Here is an 18,844-nt window from a genome sequence, read left to right as displayed (position 1 = left end):
ATTTGAAAATTGCAAAACTCTCTTAAAATTTTCCACTGCTTGACTTTATCAAATACATATTTAAACTTTGATTTCAAATATCAAAGTCAAGAACCAAATAATAACCTGTGACTCCTCTTAAGTATAATGAGGAGTTTAATCTTCATTTATTCTTTTTTTCTCCTTTGTACTTCCTATTATTTGATCATTTAATCTGTATCTGCAAACCCTAATTTTATAGTTATTTCCTTTTAATATGGAAATCTTATTTTCAACAAGCAATGATGGCTATCCTTTCAGGTTGGTACCCATGTTTGCTTAACAACATGGAGTCATTAATCTCGGTGCTCACCTTTCCCCATTCCTGAGTTTCCAATTTTGTTCTTGGGCTTGCCTGGGGAATGAAACCCCATTTGTCCCCACAGTTCAGGCACAGGCCCCTGTGTGTATTTCACAGTGACTTCCCACATGAAAGTCGGAAGAGTCCTGAGTGTGAGGGAAGCCCTGAAGCACTCTGTTTCCCAGTTGCCACAGCACCTGGTCCTGGGGGCCACCGTCAGTCTAAGCAGAAGGCCGGGAGTTGGCTGCACTGAAGACCGGCCCCTGTGAGCTGCATGTGCAGCAGGGACTGTCTTTTGCTTGCCACTTGCGTCTGGTCTTTGATTCAGCTCATCTTCAAAGCTGGTACTTCAAAGCTCACTCTTCCTAAAACACCACTTTATTGCAAATCTCCAATCCTCCCACACCCACTCAGAAACATTATAATGGGATTTAGAATTTTGCTTACACCAGTTTAAATGACTTTCTGTAATACTTTGCTGTATTTTCTTTATTATTATTATTATTATTATTATACTTTAGGGTTTAGGGTACATGTGCACAATGTGCAGGTTTGTTACGTATGTATACATGTGTCATGTTGGGGTGCTGCACCCATTAACTCATCATTTACATTAGGTATATCTCCTAATGCTGTCCCTCCCCCCACCCCACAACAGGCCCCGGTGTGTGATGTTCCCCTTCCTGTGTCCATGAGTTCTCATTGTTCAATTCCCACCTATGAGTGAGAACATGCGGTGTTTGGTTTTTTGTCCTTGCGATAGTTTACTGAGAATGATGGTTTCCAGCTTCATCCATGTCCCTACAAAGGACACGAACTCATCATTTTTATGGCTGCATAGTATTCCATGGTGTATATGTGCCACATTTTCTTAATCCCGTCTGTCACTGATGGACATTTGGGTTGGTTCCAAGTCTTTGCTATTGTGAATAGTGCCGCAATAAACATACGTGTGCATGTGTCTTTATAGCAGCATGATTTAAAATCCTTTGGGTATATGCCCAGTAATGGGATGGCTGGGTCAAATGGTATTTCTAGTTCTAGATCCCTGAGGAATCGCCACACTGACTTCCACAATGGTTGAACTAGTTTACAGTCCCACCAACAGTGTGAAAGTGTTCCTGTTTCTCCACATCCTCTCCAGCACCTGTTGTTTCCTGACTTTTTAATGATGGCCATTCTAACTGGTGAGAGATGGTATCTCATTGTGGTTTTGATTTGCATTTCTCTGATGGCCAGTGATGATGAGCATTTTTTTATGTGTCTTTTGGCTGCATAAATGTCTTCTTTTGAGAAGTGTCTGTTCATATCCTTCACCCACTTGTTGATGGGGTTGTTTGTTTTTTTCTTTTAAATTTCTTTGAGTTCATTGTAGATTTTGGATATTAGCCTTTTGTCAGGTGAGTAGATTGCAAAAATTTTCTCCCATTTTGTAGGTTGCCTGTTCACTCTGCTGTATTTTCTGTGCTTAGGACCCAAGACTACATTTGTTTGTCCTTACATCTTGTGCAGTGGATGCAGATCAAATAGCATGCTTCCGTGTTTAGGGTGTATCTCTGCCTTTGTTCCAGCGACACAGCATGTGTAAGCTGTGTGTCTGTGCATGCCTGATGCACTGTATGCGTGTATGTATGATGTGCCTGGTGCACATCTGCACCCCGGAGCCTTCCCTGAATCCTGCACAGATACGCTCCTCTCCTTGAGCTCCTGCCACTGAATCCTGCACAGATATGCTCCTCTCTGTGAGTCCTCTCCACTATAGCTCAGGCTCTTCATTTGCCATAAACCCTCTAACTCTTCAGATCAGTGATCATTTCCTGTCATTGATTACCTGCTCCACTGTAACTCTCAGTCACCTTCTTTTATGCATCATTCCTAATCCACACAATGACCATGGCACTCTGTAGATGCTGTTACTGAGGCTCAGAAAGATCAAGTCTGTCACTGGTCTAAGAAGGTTTGAAAATTAGGAATCAATACAGGTAAAACACAGTTACCTATGCTTCCTCCCTGCAAAGCATGGAAGGCCAGTGGCTGTGGAACTTAGGAGGTTGAACTGGCAGGAGTTCTTGATTATCTGGATGCAGGCATTGGAAGGAAAAGGGAATTGGATTATTCCTGGTGTCTGGCTGCAGTGGCAGGTGGCTGTGCCAGTCGTTATGATGGAGAAACTCTCCACACTGAGGAAGAGTACATGTGCACGTTTTATTTTGTTTGGCCCATAAGGAGAGGAAGTAGGAATGTTAACACCCATTGTGTATCTATTCATTTCAGGGTGTTTGTGATGAATCTGAGATACCTCATAGGAAATAGAACACGTGTCAATCTGAAGCCCAGAGAGAGGTCTAAACTAGGCCTAGACATTTTGAGTCTTGTCTCCACCATGGATCACACTGGTGGGATTCACCCAGGGAGAATGTTTGGGTGCCAGCCCCTGCCTCCCTGATTTGTCATGAAAAATTTAAATATTTCACAGAGCGACAAATGTTGGGAAAAATTCAGATCAAATGGCCTCTGTGTCCTTTCAGCTTTATAAGTTATAGGAAAAGATTTTAATTTTTTTGATAAAAATTCAGATGTAAATGACTTCTGTTTCATTTTGCTCAGATTAGAATCCAAAAAATAAGTCTGACAGAGGAACGCAATGTGAATTATTTCAGGTAGATTCATTCCCTGAGGAGAATCTCCTGTGATTCTCAGACAAGTTGTGGGACTGGGTTCACCTGGTAGTCATAAATGCTGCAGGTTTAATTATAACAAATTAGAGCTTAAATGTAGCAAACATCATGGTGCCTAAATAAGATTGCATGGTATATTTTAGGAAAACACACTTCAAATTTATTCAGAGTCCAAGTTACCTCCTCAGACACTTTTGTAGCTGTGGAGCAGAAGGAACTATTTGGACAGGGAGCTGTCATTAAGAGATCTGACATTCTGAGATTTACGAATGCTTTCTTCCTGTAGCATAAAACAGGTTCATATATCTTCCTACTCCTAACATTGCTGAACACAATATTTATTTAATATAATTTATTTCATTTTTCATATTGCATAAAAGTCATGACTGCCTTTTGTTTCAGGTAATTGTCTGAAATGACAGGTACCTTTTTCCACTTATCTGGAACAGGTCTCTTGGTAACAATTTCACAGTTGCTAAATTAGCAATAAAATTAGCTTAAAATATAGCTGGTATTTATTACTTTATAATCTATTTCTATAATTCTTCTCAAAATACTAGGTTTAATATATATTGAGGGGGTGACATATTATGTTACAGTATAGTACTTTACAGCCAAGTAGAGATCCAAGTTTTAAAATTCTATAAAATTAGAACATTACTAAAAATTACACATAATGCAGCAGTGATAGTTATACTCTGCCAACTTAGTGTTTGAAATCTGAGCATCATGGAGATTTTTAATGTTACAGAGGAAATTGCTGTATTAACAATCAAAGTATATGTGAATCACATGCATATAAGCTGTTTGTATGTAGTATTAAATTCTCCCTGTGTGTTGTTATATACTCCATATGTGGTATTAAATACCCCATGTGGTAGTATATGTGCCCTATTTGGTAGTATATGCATCCTATGTAGTATTACATACTCCCTATGTGGTATTAGATGCGTCCTGTGTGGTATTATATGCAACCCGTGTGGTATTATACGTGTTCTGTGTGATATTACATACTCCCTATGTGGTATTAGATGCATCCTGTGTGGTATTACATACTCCCTATGTGGTATTAGATGCACTCTGTGTGGTATTATATGCAACCCGTGCGGTATTATACGTGCTCTGTGTGGTATTACATACTCCCTATGTGGTATTAGATGCATCCTGTGTGGTATTACATACTCCCTATGTGGTATTAGATGCACTCTGTGTGGTATTATATGCAACCCGTGCGGTATTATACGTGCTCTGTGTGGTATTGCATACTCCCTATGTGGTATTAGATGCGTCCTGTGTGGTATTATATGCAACCCGTGCGGTATTATACGTGCTCTGTGTGGTATTACATACTCCCTATGTGGTATTAGATGCATCCTGTGTGGTATCATATGCAACCCGTGCGGTATTATACGTGCTCTGTGTGGTATTACATACTCCCTATGTGGTATTAGATGCGTCCTGTGTGGTATCATATGCAACCCGTGCGGTATTATACGTGCTCTGTGTGGTATTACATACTCCCTATGTGGTATTAGATGCGTCCTGTGTGGTATTATATGCAACCCGTGCAGTATTATACGTGCTCTGTGTGGTATTACATACTCCCTATGTGGTATTATTGTCTTAATTGAAGTCGGGTATAGTTTGCTCAGTGATCTCTCGCTAGTAAGCTGTAAACTTGCGTCCTGCAGTGGTTCTACTTATTTTTTTCATCCTGAAGATGATCTCTCACCTTTTCATGAGTAGCTACTGCTTTATACAATCTGCCAAGAGCACTCGTATTCAACTTACCATATTTCAGTGGTAATTATTATACTCCATGAAATAACTTAGTATTCCATGATACGACAGCTCCGCGTGAGTCTGTAACCACGGCAGTGGTTCCATGAGCCATAGGCCCCTTGTGATTGAGGAGCAGTGCCCAAAAGAGCCATCGTGGTCCTTTGGCTTCCGCCACCCCGAGCCCAGTGGCCAACTGCAAGCTCTTCAGAAATTCCCAGCTAACAGCAGAAACCCATTTGCATTATAGTAGCCGAGGCAGGCTGGCACTCTTCAAAACAGTATGACACAAATCTGAAAGAACACAGCACACAGATAGAAAGCCATGTTTTCCAAAGTGCAGATATCCAAGCCAAAGAATCAGAGCCATGAAAAGCTTAATAGGAAGTCAAATCCCCCTTTCAAGCCCTTTTCCCCTCTTCTGTACAGGAAGGCAGTCATTTCTTGGCCACCTTGCCTCTTGCCTGCCTCCTTCCCTCTTGAGTATTGCTAACATTTTAGCTAAGTGGCCCATGACTTCCACTTTCTTTTTCTGATTCACGGAGAATCTTTCTCCAAAGCCCAAATCAAAGAAGAGTTCATGTAAATGTGTTTTCTTTTCCTTCTTCAAACCTCCCACTCACCCTAAACTCATGTGGAACAGCCTTGCTATTTAGTAACCATTTGCAGGAATGTCCTTAGCTTTTCCTGAGCCTTTCCTGCCTGTCAAACACTCCTCTGAACATTTGGCAGGCAGTAGTTCGCACAGTCTTCAGCACAGCTGATAAAGGTTTCGTCTCTAGCCCATTTGTTAGTAGGAGGCACCGGAGGCATACAGGTGGGTAACTTGCAAGCGTCAGCATGGCCAGCCAGCCCTCCTCGCCAGGGAGCTGCAGCCGTCCTGCACCAAGAGGCCAAGTGGGTGCTGGGTCCGGCCTTGAGTGTCATCTTGCAGGGGAGCTTTGAGTCATCTTCGCTTAGTGCTTGTGTCTTTGATTAGTTTGTATTTTAAATAGCGAAAGATGGTGAGGTGCTGGTTTAAAAAACTGTGTAATTGTCAAAGGCTTACTTTCTGACTAGTACATAGAATTTTTAAGATATGAACTCTATGGACAGATAAGTCAAAGTATGATTATTTAATGTTCTTTAACTTACATACAGACTTCCTTCATTGACTGTGATTCCTAAAGACTATTTTTTGAGTGTGTACTTATTAATAGTTGAACTATGTGAATTGCCATTCTGCTGGGTCAAAATTGTTTAAATATCAGCAATTTCACTCTGTGGTGTAAGTACATCCTGTCTGCTTTCTTGACAGGGTTAAATTAGACACATGTGAACATTTTTGAGTTGCTGTATAGGAAGAACTGCACTGCCAGCAGCCACATGAGCAGAGCCTGCGCCCTAAAGTGATGTGATGTGAGCGCGTGTTCTGACATGGCCACTCTGTAGGTTTCCAGGCCTACAGGGTTCCAGCCTTCTGCTCCACTCCACTGCCTCCAGGCAGGGTTCTGCAGAATTGTCCCCAATCAGATGACTCATCATATGTGCTTTAATTGCAGTCTTACTACACAGACTTAAATTATGAAATTTTAAAAATAACTAAAAAGTCCAGCACATAGTTAGCAGATACCATTTTATTTGTCATATCATATCCCATCTGTTCTGTTTTCCAGTTTAGCTCCTGAAACACGAGAAATATCCCATTGGTCATTGTAAAACAAGTGGATAAACCTTAAGGCCCGTTTCCCATGGTGATTTGCAGGAGGACCCTCCTTGCTCCATGTGTGTGCCATGTCCTGGAAGCCTTTGGTAGTTGTCCCTTGCAGGCGTATGCAGGCACACTCACAACAGTCTGTTTTTCTGTCCCATCTGGTGTTACAAACTGTCTTGAAGGACAGAATAGGAGTTACCTATTTTTCTGTCACCTACAAGTATTATCTTGGGTGTAAACATGTTTGTTGACTTAAATGTCAGTAAATACATTTATTTTAAAGTCTAAAATCCAATATTATGTATTTCCATATAAAATGAAAGATAATGCATGTTAAAAAGTACGTGTATATGGAACCGTGAGCCTGAATGTGTGGCCTGGGTCTGGATCACACTAACCACTGCAATGGGTTTTATCTGGCAGTTTGGGTGTGAACTTGGACATGGGTCTGGATCACACTAACCACTGCAATGGGTTTTATTTGGCAGTTTGCGTGTGAACTTGGACATGGGTAAAGCGGTGTATGGATGGATGATGATGAAAGATGAGAACATCCCTGGCACGGTCGTTCGGACCAGCACTATCCCAGAGGAACTTGGGCGCCTGGTGTATTTATTGACAGACAAAACAGGTACTGTTCATGGTCTGTGTTCACCTTTGAATGGACGAAATGACATTTAATAAAAAATAGCATAGCATATAGATATATGTTTATGTATATATGTGTATGTATTGGAACAGATCATTGAATCCATATTTACAATTTTTCAGCCTCTACTCTTGAAACTGTCACACAGCTTAATCATCTTCTAGTATACACAGTATCATAAGAATTATCAAAATGTTAAGTTCTTAGAGCTTTAAGTAACATATTTCTGTGTTTTTAATTTTCTACAGTCTTACAGTTTTTTTTTTTTTAAACTGCCTTTGTAACACCTCCCTAGTGGCTTATTAAGAGCAAGAATTCCATGTTTGTTTATTATAGAATAATACTTGTGAGCTATTAGAAGAAAATAACAGATATGTTAATTTGGTATTTAATATTCACATTCTCCTAAAAAGCTTTACTACAGACTATTTATCCCACTCTAAAGCTCTAGGACCAAAATTCTGTTTGTCCTTATTTAATTTTCTTCTTTTTTTCATCAAAGAACTCTTACCAATCTGTAACAGATTAAAGACAAACAATTGGAATCTGGTACTATAAGGAAAGCCACATCTGAGAGCTAAAATTCCTCCTTGGTTTATTGATTTATAATTTAAAGTGCAAGTAATTCTTAGTGAACTAAAAATAAAAGAATACTTATGTAGCGTGATAAACAAAATACGTTGCAAACAAAATTCAACATAGTTTTAAATTATTAAATAGTAGAAAAATCCTCACTATAGTCAGCAAGAGGACAGAGAAATCTGCAAACAAGACTGTTATTTAAAATTCATAATGGAGGCTCTAGCCATTGCAGCAAGACAAATAGAAATAAGATATAAGACTAAAGGAAGAAGCAAATATTTGCAGATACAGCAAAAGTGGCAGGTTACAGATTAAAATAACAAAATAGGTCTCTAATACATAGTGGAGAATAGACCGAAGAATAAAGCTCCATTCACAGCGGCTGCGTGCATAGAAGACACAGAGGCAGGAACCTGAGGAATGAATGGAAAAGGCACACAGACGGTCCCTAGCTTCACAGTCGCTTGACTTGATGCGACTTTGATCGAGTGGTGCGGTAGCTTCACTCGAACTTGATGGTGGTGCAGTAGCTTCACTCGGGACTGTACTTCCACTATGCGTGCAGCAATTCTTTTTTTCACTTTCAATACGATATTCAAGAAATTACATGAGATATTCTTTGTGTTAGCTGATTTTGCCCAACTGTCAGGTAACATAAGGGTTCTGACACAGTTAAGGTAGACAGGGCTAGGCCATGGTATTCGGAAGGTGAGATGCATTAAATGCATTTTCTACTGAGGATGGGTCTCTTGGGACACAACCCCATCATAAGTTGAGGAGTCTCTGTTTTGGAAGTCGTACTGTTATCTCAAAACTAGAAATTCAATATTCTTTGTGTCAGCTCTCATGATGAATTTGTAAGTTTAGTGTAATTGAAAGTTTGGTTGTTGGATTTGTGTTTGAGTTCCATTAGACTTTGTCTTGTGAGAGGTTGAGGAACTTGGCCAAGAGAGCAATGTTTATGAATCCCAGTGACTCGGAGAGCAATTTGAGGGGCTTCTGGTTCAAAAAGGTAGACTGAGACAGAGTGTTAGGATTTTCCCTTCCCAACCTCATGAAGCCTACAGAAAAATGTTTAAAGAATAAATAAATCCATGGTAATACACAGAAAACAAGCAGGAGTAAAAATATTAGAGGATCTAGAAATTGAGTTATTTCTGGAAAACAGTTGGAATCAGTTTGCAGGTAAAAGCAGAACAAAGCAGACCGAAGTTGCCAGTGGCTGCTGAGGAGACCCCACATGGGTGGGAGAAACTTCCCGCAGAACCGAAGGGTGGACGAGCCCCAGACCTGGAGCCGACAGGTGTGTGGGGTGGCACGGGAAGCCATCAGGCCACCGTGAGCGGCAGCTGTGAGAGCAGGTGACCACCAGGATCTGCTCATGCGCCACCTGTGAGGACTACTTTCCCAACGTGGAGAGGCTTTTGGGGAGAAGCACTCACTGGTTCATGTGCCCCGCCCCTTACACAGAGTTCACAGACAGCCCCTTGATTTGGAAACCAGCCCTTTGGAGGAACAGGTTTAGGGAACTTCAGAAGAAACCCACCCCAGCTTCCTTTACAAACAACTTAGTCTTTATTGATAAATATAATCAGAAATGAAGAGTCACCAGCATGAAATCAAAGTAGCAAAATATGAACAACCATACTGTTCTCAAAGAAAACAAATTCATAGAAAAAGCAAAAGAAACTTAAAGAAAATGTTCAGAATTTTAAGAGAATTTATTCATATGTATGAGCTCAATATCCAAATTCAGTGGCAATTCTGTACGCCAGCAACAATTAGGACATTTAATACCAAAACACCAGTTAGAATAACAACAAAAAGTATAAAATCATTAAAAATAAATGTAAACAAAAATGCGTAAGACCTAAATGGATGTAAGTTTTTAAAATTTGAAAGCCCTTAAGACCAAAATAGGTAGGCATGCTGTCTTCATGAATAGAATATCTTAGCATAATAAAGATGTGATGTGTTTGCAAGCCTAGGAGGAATCAGAAACTCCTGTTCACTATTGGTGGGAACTTAAGTTAGCGCATCACTTGGTAAAACACATTTTGGCATCATCAGTCAATGCACGTGTTCTGTCATCAGTCAAGTTGAATATGCACGTGTTCTACTCTCCAGCTGTTTTGCTCCTGCTTCTGTTCCCTAAAGAAATGTTTTCACATCTACACCAGAAGACATGCATAAGAGTATTCATAGCATTCTAATGCTTAACAAAAGCAAGCAACTGTCTAGATGTAACATAAAAAAGTTTATCAAAAATAGAATGGACCAATAAATTGTGGAATGTTCTTACAGTTGAATACTAAATAGCAGTGACAGTGGAGTACGGATATTGACAGAAACATGGATGGATTTCAAAATAGAATGTTCAAGAACTAAGAGAAACATAAAAAAATTTAATAAGGTTTATTTATATAAAGATAAAAGCCATAAAAGATTAAACCATTTAATATTTAGAGGAAAATAAAGGACCAAGCTGTAAATAAAAGAAACATTAAAAAAAGCATGTAGACCAATATGAATCAGAAGGAAACTGGTATATCTACCTTGATTAATATTAAGCAAAATAAACCTTAAAATGAAAAACGATATTTAAGAAAGAGGGTCACTACATAAAAGGTTCAATTCAAAATGTTTGTGTACTTAATAAAATAGCTTCAATACATAAAGCAAGAATTGATACGGGGGGCCGGGCGCAGTGGCTCACGCTTGTAATCCCAGCACTTTGGGAGGCCGTGGCGGGCGGATCACGAGGTCAGGAGATCGAGACCACGGTGAAACCCCGTCTCTACTAAAAATACAAAAAAAATTAGCCGGGCGTGGTGGTGGGCGCCTGTAGTCCCAGCTACTCGGAGAGGCTGAGGCAGGAGAATGGCGTGAACCCAGGAGGCGGAGCTTGCAGTGAGCCGAGATTGCGCCACTGCACTCCAGCCTGGGCGACAGAGTGAGACTCTGTCTCAAAAAAAAAAAAGAATTGATACAGGAAGAAATTGATTATTTGCTGTCAACCACAGGAAGAAATGTTTAGATCTCTTTTGTTTATTGATTAGCCAAGCAGGCAGTTCAGAAGATTTGAATAGCATAATTGTCAGTTTAGATCTTATGGACATATATAGAATTATTTATCTAACAACTAGAAACACATGTGCTTATCAGACATGTATGAGAAAGTCACAAAAATTTGATACATACTAGGCTGTGAGTCAAATTTCAATAAATTTTAAAGAGTGGATGTTTCTGATCACAATAAAAAAGAGATAAGAGTTAGAAGTTAATAACAAAGAAATAAGTTTTTAAATCTCTGCATTTTTAGAAATTGAAGCATATACTTTTAAATAGCATAGATCCAAAAATAATACAGATTAAAAATGCCTAGAACTAAATAATAATATAATCACTTTATATCAAAGCCCATGAATGTACAAAAAAAAGGTTTTACAGGAACTTTCCCTCATTTTTTTAAATAGAAAAATAAGAAAGCCTAAAAATTTTCTAAATGGCCAACTCAAGAATAGTAAAATAAATTCAAGGAAAATACAAGGAAAGAAGATACCAACAGAAAGCAGTGACTTGATAAAACCATCAAGGATTAATATGTCCTGTCAGACTTTTGAAAAGACAACAAAATAAACACACTTTCAAAATTCTGATCTTTAAAAAGTAAGAAAAGGTGGGCCAGGCGCAGTGACTCACACCCATAATCTCAGCACTTTGGGAGGCTGAGGCAGGTGGATCACCTGAGGTCAGGAGTTCAAGACCAGCCTGACCAACATGGAGAAACCCTGTCTCTACTAATGGATCTACTGACGGATCTGGCCAAATCAAATTGAAAACTTTCTGGAAAGGATTCACGATTCCAGTTGCCATTAAGAACATACGTGGTTCCTGGGAGGAGGTCACCATTTATACAGGTTTGGAAGAAATTGATTCCAACCCTCAGGGATGACTGTTTGAAGGTTTCGAGACCTCAGCGGAGGAAGGAGCTGCAGGTGTGGCGAAAATAGTGAGAGAATTAGGAGTGGAGCCTGAAGATGACTGAACTGTGGCAACCTCAGGATGAAACTCGAACAGATGAGGAGTTGCTTCTTACGGATGAGCAAAGAAAGTAGTTTCTTGAAATGGAATCCGCTCCTGGAGAAGATGCTGTGAATATTGTTAAAGTGACAACCAAGGATTTAGAAGATTCCATAAGCTAACTTGATAAAGCAGTGGCAGGGTCTGAGAGCATCGACTTCCGTTTCAAGTGAAGTTCTGTGAGTAAAATGCTATCCAACAACATTGCATGCTGCGGAGAAATCTTTTGTGAAAGGAAGAGTCAGTTCATGTGGCAAACTTCATTGTTGTCTTATTTAAGGAATTGCCACAGCCAGTCCAAACTTCAGCAGCCACCACCCTGATCAGTCAGCAGCTGTCAACATTAAGACAAGACCCTCTACCAGCAAAAAGATTAAAAGTTGCTGAAGGCTCAGATGATTGTTAGCACGTTTTTAAAATATTTTAAAATTATGGTAGGTATATTGTTTTTTAGACATCCTACTAATTGCACATGTAATAGACTTAGTATAGTGTAAACATCACTTTTCTATGAACTGGGAAATGCAAAAATTCACATGGCTTACTGTGTTGTGATAGTCACTTCACTGCCCAGGTCTGGAACCAAGCCCTTCCACTGTCTCTGAGTTGTGCCTGTAGTTTCCTTTCTAGTTTCCTATCTAGTTTCCTATGTACTTCATATCCTCAATTGGAAAGGGCTTTGGAATCAAATCTGGGATTGAGTCTTGGTGCCCCTCAACTATGTGTGATGTTAGGCAAATCCTTTAACCCTTCTGGGCAAAAGAAATGTGTTGTCAGTCACTAAAATGTTGTGATAGTTTGTTACACAGCTCTAGATAACAGGGGCACCCAGGCCAACAGAGAAATACAAATCACTCTCAACTCTGAAAACAGCTGGTTATGCCCCCTTGCCTTTGTGAGGCCTCTAGTACCCTGGTGAAACCAGTGCATGTATTTCCTGCTAATCGGTTGTTTTATTCCAGGAACTTAAATAATTAAGATCTTTCTATTTGGTATTCCGTATTCTAGTCATATAAATAATTCTGCTCTTTTGCTCTGCCCTTCAGTGTGTAAATCAGAAGTCAGACAGGCTTTTGCAGTCACCTTGGGGTCCTCAGTCACAGCAGAGTTTCTGTAACTGTGGATGGTTGTTTGATATTATTAAGCATCCTGGTTCTCGGTATCAGGAGGCATGTTGAGGTATAAGGCAGTTTGCAGATATCTTCCAAGTGCCTTGAGCTTCAGCTGAAGTGATGGAGAGTGAACTGCTGTCTCAGGAGCCTTATGATACTAACATAATTGGAAGATGGTCCTTCGCATGATTGTAAATGGGGTCTGTGCTTCATCAATAAGCTTTTGGATAAGAAGCGTCCATCACGGTGGTTCTCTCATTTGCCACGGCAGAATAGAAAATGAAGTATCCCAATAATTGCATTATAGTTTCCTTCTTGTGGACAAGAAAGCAATGTGGTATAATTAGGTTTGATTGGAGTGCACATTTCCGGTAAGATCTGAAATTAATGATGTTGCTATAGTGACACATCTGCGGCCACCAGTGCGTGAAACATAAAGCAATTCATTCGACAAGCGTAGACATCTGTGAATTGCAAGGATGCAGAGCATATTGACACTGACCAGAAATACTCGACGCCGGCTGATAAATGAACAAATGATGCTGAAACAGGAGGACAGATAATTTGTACTTAATCTGCTGGGAGAACTTTAATCTTCTCACTGGTTGCATTTGACAGTGCCATTGTTTAAAGAACAATGCTGCAGAGAACTCATAAATTTTAAAACTTAACTCAGGGTGCAGCCTATTAAAGCAATACATTAATTCCTTTGTTAGGGAGGTTTTGTCTTCATGTAGAACAAAGCCGTTACTAAAAACACCCACTAAAACAACAGGTTTTTTAGGACTCACATTTTAATTATAGCATCCATTACCAAAATGCCGTGTTGTTCAGAATTGAATCACATGTAAGTTTCACAAGACGGCATCATCATGAAGGGGAAAGCTGTTTTCCCAGTTTGTAAGGTCAGGCAAGCATGACGTGTGTGCTAGTGAGTGCATACGAGGCAAGCAAATCTCACAGGTAAGACTTGGAAATGTTTTTTAAACCAAGTCTCTTATGCATGATGCTAATAACCGGGTATTCAGTTACAACAAACATGAGTAGCCTTACTGGTACTGTTTTTACTAATGTGTGTCCTTGGATATGAGTGCTGTAATTAACATTTTGGGGGTGTTTGGGCCAGTTGAGATATTAACACATGCAGATACTCAACTGATGCGTACAGTACTGAGAATCGTAGTTTAGAGAAAGCCTGATTTGCAGAGACTGTATTTGACTTTGAATATAATATTTGACTTCACTTTAAACAGTGTCATTGACTTTGAATATATTTGGCTTCACTTTTAAAAAGTGTCAAATATTTTCAAAATTCAAAGCATACTTTAAAGATTGGCAAATTAGTCTTATCACTTAAGTTTTGTTTCCATTTCTTGTAAGGTCTAAGTAAGTTTGTGTTTTGATACATCCATTGACTATGTGTGTGTCTTACTTTGTTTAACAAGAAAGTTCATTGCTCTAGGTGCGTGGCGTATCTCAGTGTTACCTTTGTTTATATATTAAAATCATTGGCTCCCTCTTGTATGATGATGTGGTAGAGTTTAGGGGTGAGGCCAGTTCACAGTTCAGGAGTATCTGGTCCGAAACCTCTGCAGCTGTGTCACAGACACTGTCTCCACGGCTCAGTCGTGGATCACATCTGTTGCCACTCTGAGAATGATGCCTGCAGGACTTTTTCCCAGAAATTAATTTCCTCTTTGCCTGCTTTGTTCATTATAGTCCCAAAAAAACTCTTTTTCATTAAAGAGCTGTAGCTTTTTTTTTTTTTTTTAAGAAATCAGAAACCTTTTGTCAAAAGACATTTTCTGTCTATATAGCTACATACCACAGCCGAGTCTGCCGTGATTCTCTTTGACGTGACAGCACGCTTACTCTCTGGCTGCATTCATTCCTCTCTTTTTCAAAGCTTCCAATTTGGGGGCATACTAATTTCTGTCATATTAAAATGACAAAAGTTGTAGAAATCATCAGTGTTTGAAATCATGGAGAGCATTTGAAGTAAGATTTGAAAAATAATTTTGTATTACAGACTCTGCGTTTTCTACTACTGCATAAGAGGTGAAGGAAAGTCTGAAATTAGCAAGTTATGAAATTAAAAAATCATCGAGATTTAAAAAATATTTTTGGGCTTCATCTTCATATGTGAAGAAAGTACATGTGCCACTCACCTGAAGGAATGTCTGCATAAGTATTGCAGTTTCTTTAACCCAACAAGGTGTGATTACATTTATTCACATGGACAGAATAACAAACCCAAAAACTTTATCGTTCATTGATGAGACGTGTTAATCATTTATTTGAATATATCAGTTTTAAGCTACTGATAACATGATTGATTAGCAACAGAAACATTTTAGAAGATACCACTCGTTTGTTTAATTCAAATGATCAACTGTCAGGATACATCACTCTCTTATTCAACTCTCACCACAATCTAACTTTAAAACATTCTCTTCACCCCAAAAAGCAACCTTGGCACTCCCCATCCTCCCCTTCCATCGCCCGTGCCCCAGGCAGCGCCTGGTTACTTTCTCTGAGGACTTGCCTGTCCTGGGCGTTCCCCGTAAATGAGTCAGACGTATGCAGTCCCTGCCGGCCTCCTTCACCGGCGTATACTCTTTTACTGGTTCCTTCGTATTGTAGCGTATATCAGTGCCTCATTTCTGTTGATTGCCAAATAATATTCCATCGTGTGGATACACCACACTTTATTTATCCATTCATAAGGTGATGGACATGGGTTGTTTCTACTTTTTGCCTATTATGACTAATGCTGCTGCGAGCATTCAGGGTTCTAACCAATGCAGTTAGGCAAAAGCAAGAAGGTGGCATCCACATTGTAAAGGAGAGCAAAACTCTCCGTATGTGTGACATGGTCATCTCCGTAGGAAATCCTCAGGAGTCACCCAGCCCTCTATTAATTAAAGGGGTTTGGAAAGATTGTAGGACACAAGATCAACACACAGGAATGAAATTGTATTTCTGTATGCTAACAATGAACTATCCAGAGATAGAATTAAGAAAACAATTGTATTTACAGTGCATCAAAAAATATTTCATTGTGTTAAGAAGGCAACAATTCTAGCCTCTTTGATCTATAGGTTCCGTGTAATATCTATTAAAATCCCAGCTACCTTTGCATAAATTGGCAGGCTGATTCTGAAATTCACATGGAGATACTAGGGATTCAGCATGGCTACAACAATCTTGAAAAACAAACAAAGTTAGAGGACTTGCAACTCGTGATTTCTTCTTTTTTAAAAAAAAAAGACATATGCATCCGAGAAATGTGGGCTGCAGAGTGGGGGGTGGGTGAAAGATGTGAGGTTTTGGGGGTTTGTTTTGTTTTGTTTTGTTTTTAAAACAGAGTCTTGCTCTGTCACCCAGGCTGGAGTGCAGTGGCGCAATTGTGGGTCACTGAAGCCTTGATCTCCTGGGCTTAAGTGATCCTCGTGCCTCAGCACCCAAAATGCCAGGATTACAGGCATGAGCCATTACACCTGGCAGCAGCTCCTGGTTTCAAAACCTAATACAAAGCTACAGTAATCAAGACAGTGTGGTATGTGGTGCGGGCATAAGGACAGACACATAGATTGATGGACTAGAAGTGAGAGGCCATAAATAAATCCAAACACTTATGGTCATTGGGTTTTCAACAAGGATGCCAAGATAATTCTATGGAGAAAGAATCGTCTTTTCAACAAATGGTGCTGGGCAACCAGATATCCCATGCAAAAAATGAAGTTGGGTACTTATCCCACTTGTACCCAAAAGCTAACTCAAAATGGATCATAGACCTAAACACAAACACTAAAATTATAGTATTTTTAAATTACTCAGCTTTGAGAAAGTATTCTAAATTTCTTGTACAGTTTGAATTGTTTGCCCCCTCCAAAACTCTTACTGAAATGTCATCCCGAGTGTGACACTATTAAGAAGTGGGGCCTCTAAGAGGCAAGTGGGTCATGAGGGATCTGCTCTCATGAATGAATGAATCTACTCATGGATTAATGGGTGAATGGATCAATGGGTTTTCATGGAGTGTTAGTTGTCACAAGAGCGGGTCTGTTATAAAAGCCACTTTGACCCTTATGAGCCTGCTCCCATCGTGGGGTGGCCTGCAGTGCCTCAGGACTCTGCAGAGAGTCCCCACCAGCAGAAAGGCCCTGACCAGATGCAGCACCTCAGCCTCCGACTTTCCAGCCTCCAGAACTGTAAGAAATAAATTCCTTTTTAAAATTAATTACCCAGTCTCAGGTATTTGGTTACAGCAACAGAAAATGGACTAAGACAGTTCTCCATTTCATTCCCCCCAGCTCCAATTAAGTAACTGAATAAGACTTTTGGTGTCTACTGAGATACGAAGCTTTATAAACATAACTCAAAAGGAAAAATAGTTCAAACCTAAGTTTCAGTTATCTTTTAAATTATTTTCAACTAAATGCATAAATGCACAGATATTATATTCAGTATTTTAGCATCGCCTTGTATGTTTCTGTGACAGCCATCTGGTCTCCAGTATTTTCAAGGGGTCTTTGTGTACATGTAGAATTCCTCTCAGTTTTCCCCAAGTAGCAGTAAGAAGCGAAGTATAATAGCATAGCTGAAGTTGGGAATCTCAGAACTTGAAATACTACCATGAAGCTGAGAAAGGACATCTAACTAAAGCACTGGATTACAATAGTGCTTTAAAATCCCTGATTTACTGTCTAGAAAGAGTCTGTGAATGGAGTGGTTATAAATGATGTAATTTTGTTTTTGGAAAACATCTGTTGTCCATGTGGATTTTTTGCATTTAGAAATGCCAGAGTTTTCTTCTCCAGAAAAAGATGTCCCAAAGTCAATGATAAGTACCTCAACTATATGCCACTTTCAACCCATGATGAATTCGTGGGCCTAGGAATCGATTGTGGGCGGCTGTTTACATCAGAGGAGGCGGCCAGACACCCTGCTTCCTGATGGAAGGACACTCCCCACGCTGCAGCAGTCTCCACGGAACCTCGCCTCGCCAGCCTTGCCCAGCCGTGGCTCACAGGAAACACAGGGCCCACAGGCACAGGAGAAATGGCCAGTGGCCAAGTGCAAACTGAAACCGTCAGTGCAGGTTCTTTAACAAATCAATTTCAAGGAAGAAAGAGATGGAGGAGAAAGCTGTAGAGTGAAAGAGGCTCAAGAGACCTTTCCTGGATCCATAATTCAGACAAGCAGTGTAAAAAACTATGACACACGAGACACCTGGAAGTTAGAACCCTGACTTCTGTTTGACATGGAGGAGTTATTGTGGCTTTCTGGTGTGATAATATTTCAGTTCTGTTTAAAGTGCCTGTCTTTCACAAATGATACTCACATGCCCATGGTTGAAATGATATGGCTCAGATTAGTTTCAGCAGCACCATGAGGAGGAGTAGTGTGGGGGCTCAGATGAAGGAGCTGCCCTAGGTCCATGTTGCCAAAAAGGAGCGATGGCCACAGGGCTTTCAGGAGACTGTCTTCTTGAGGTAATTTAACATTTTCTTTTTAAAATGTAGAAGGGGTGAAAAGAACATACGTTCCTGGAGTTAAGTTCCTTGCATTTCATATCTTTCAAATTTAACATACAGAAATGACATTTTCTGTGTGTTTTGGTTTTATTCCAGCTATAGGCATGTGTGCGTGCATCCGTGCGTGCAAGCACACACGTACACACAGACACGCACACACAGCAAGATTGATGCCCCACATACCATGAGGGGTTTCTAGTGTGTATTGCACATGTTGAAATGGTATTATTACCAGGAAAGTGGAAATTTTGACCATTAGACACCCAAAGTCAACATTTCACTGTTCAAATCAACTGCCCTGCTAAAGCATCAGAAATGCATTGGTCTAGCAAAGTGAAATTGGCACATAATTATGTTTATAACCATCTTACTCGTTGATTTCCTCTAAGAAAACTGTGTTATTTAAAAC

At 39.9% G+C, this 18,844-nt stretch overlaps 1 protein-coding gene across 5 annotated transcripts in view; it reads left to right on the top strand.

Annotated features, from left to right (window-relative positions):
* ATP9B (ATPase phospholipid transporting 9B (putative)) overlaps positions 1-18,844 on the top strand; it is a 319,070-nt gene that overhangs the window by 213,667 nt on the left and 86,559 nt on the right. For all 5 annotated transcript variants that reach the window (XM_055295727.2, XM_055295708.2, XM_055295691.2 and 2 more), the window contains one exon: positions 6,958-7,100. In XM_055295727.2, the coding sequence (XP_055151702.2) occupies positions 6,958-7,100 (143 nt within the window). The remainder of the gene's footprint in view (positions 1-6,957; positions 7,101-18,844) is intronic.

This window comes from Symphalangus syndactylus, chromosome 1 (genome assembly GCF_028878055.3).
Source record: "Symphalangus syndactylus isolate Jambi chromosome 1, NHGRI_mSymSyn1-v2.1_pri, whole genome shotgun sequence".
Taxonomy (NCBI): Eukaryota; Metazoa; Chordata; class Mammalia; order Primates; family Hylobatidae; genus Symphalangus; species Symphalangus syndactylus.
Note: the sequence above shows the minus strand (reverse complement) of the source record. Positions and strands in the feature narration are given on the sequence as shown.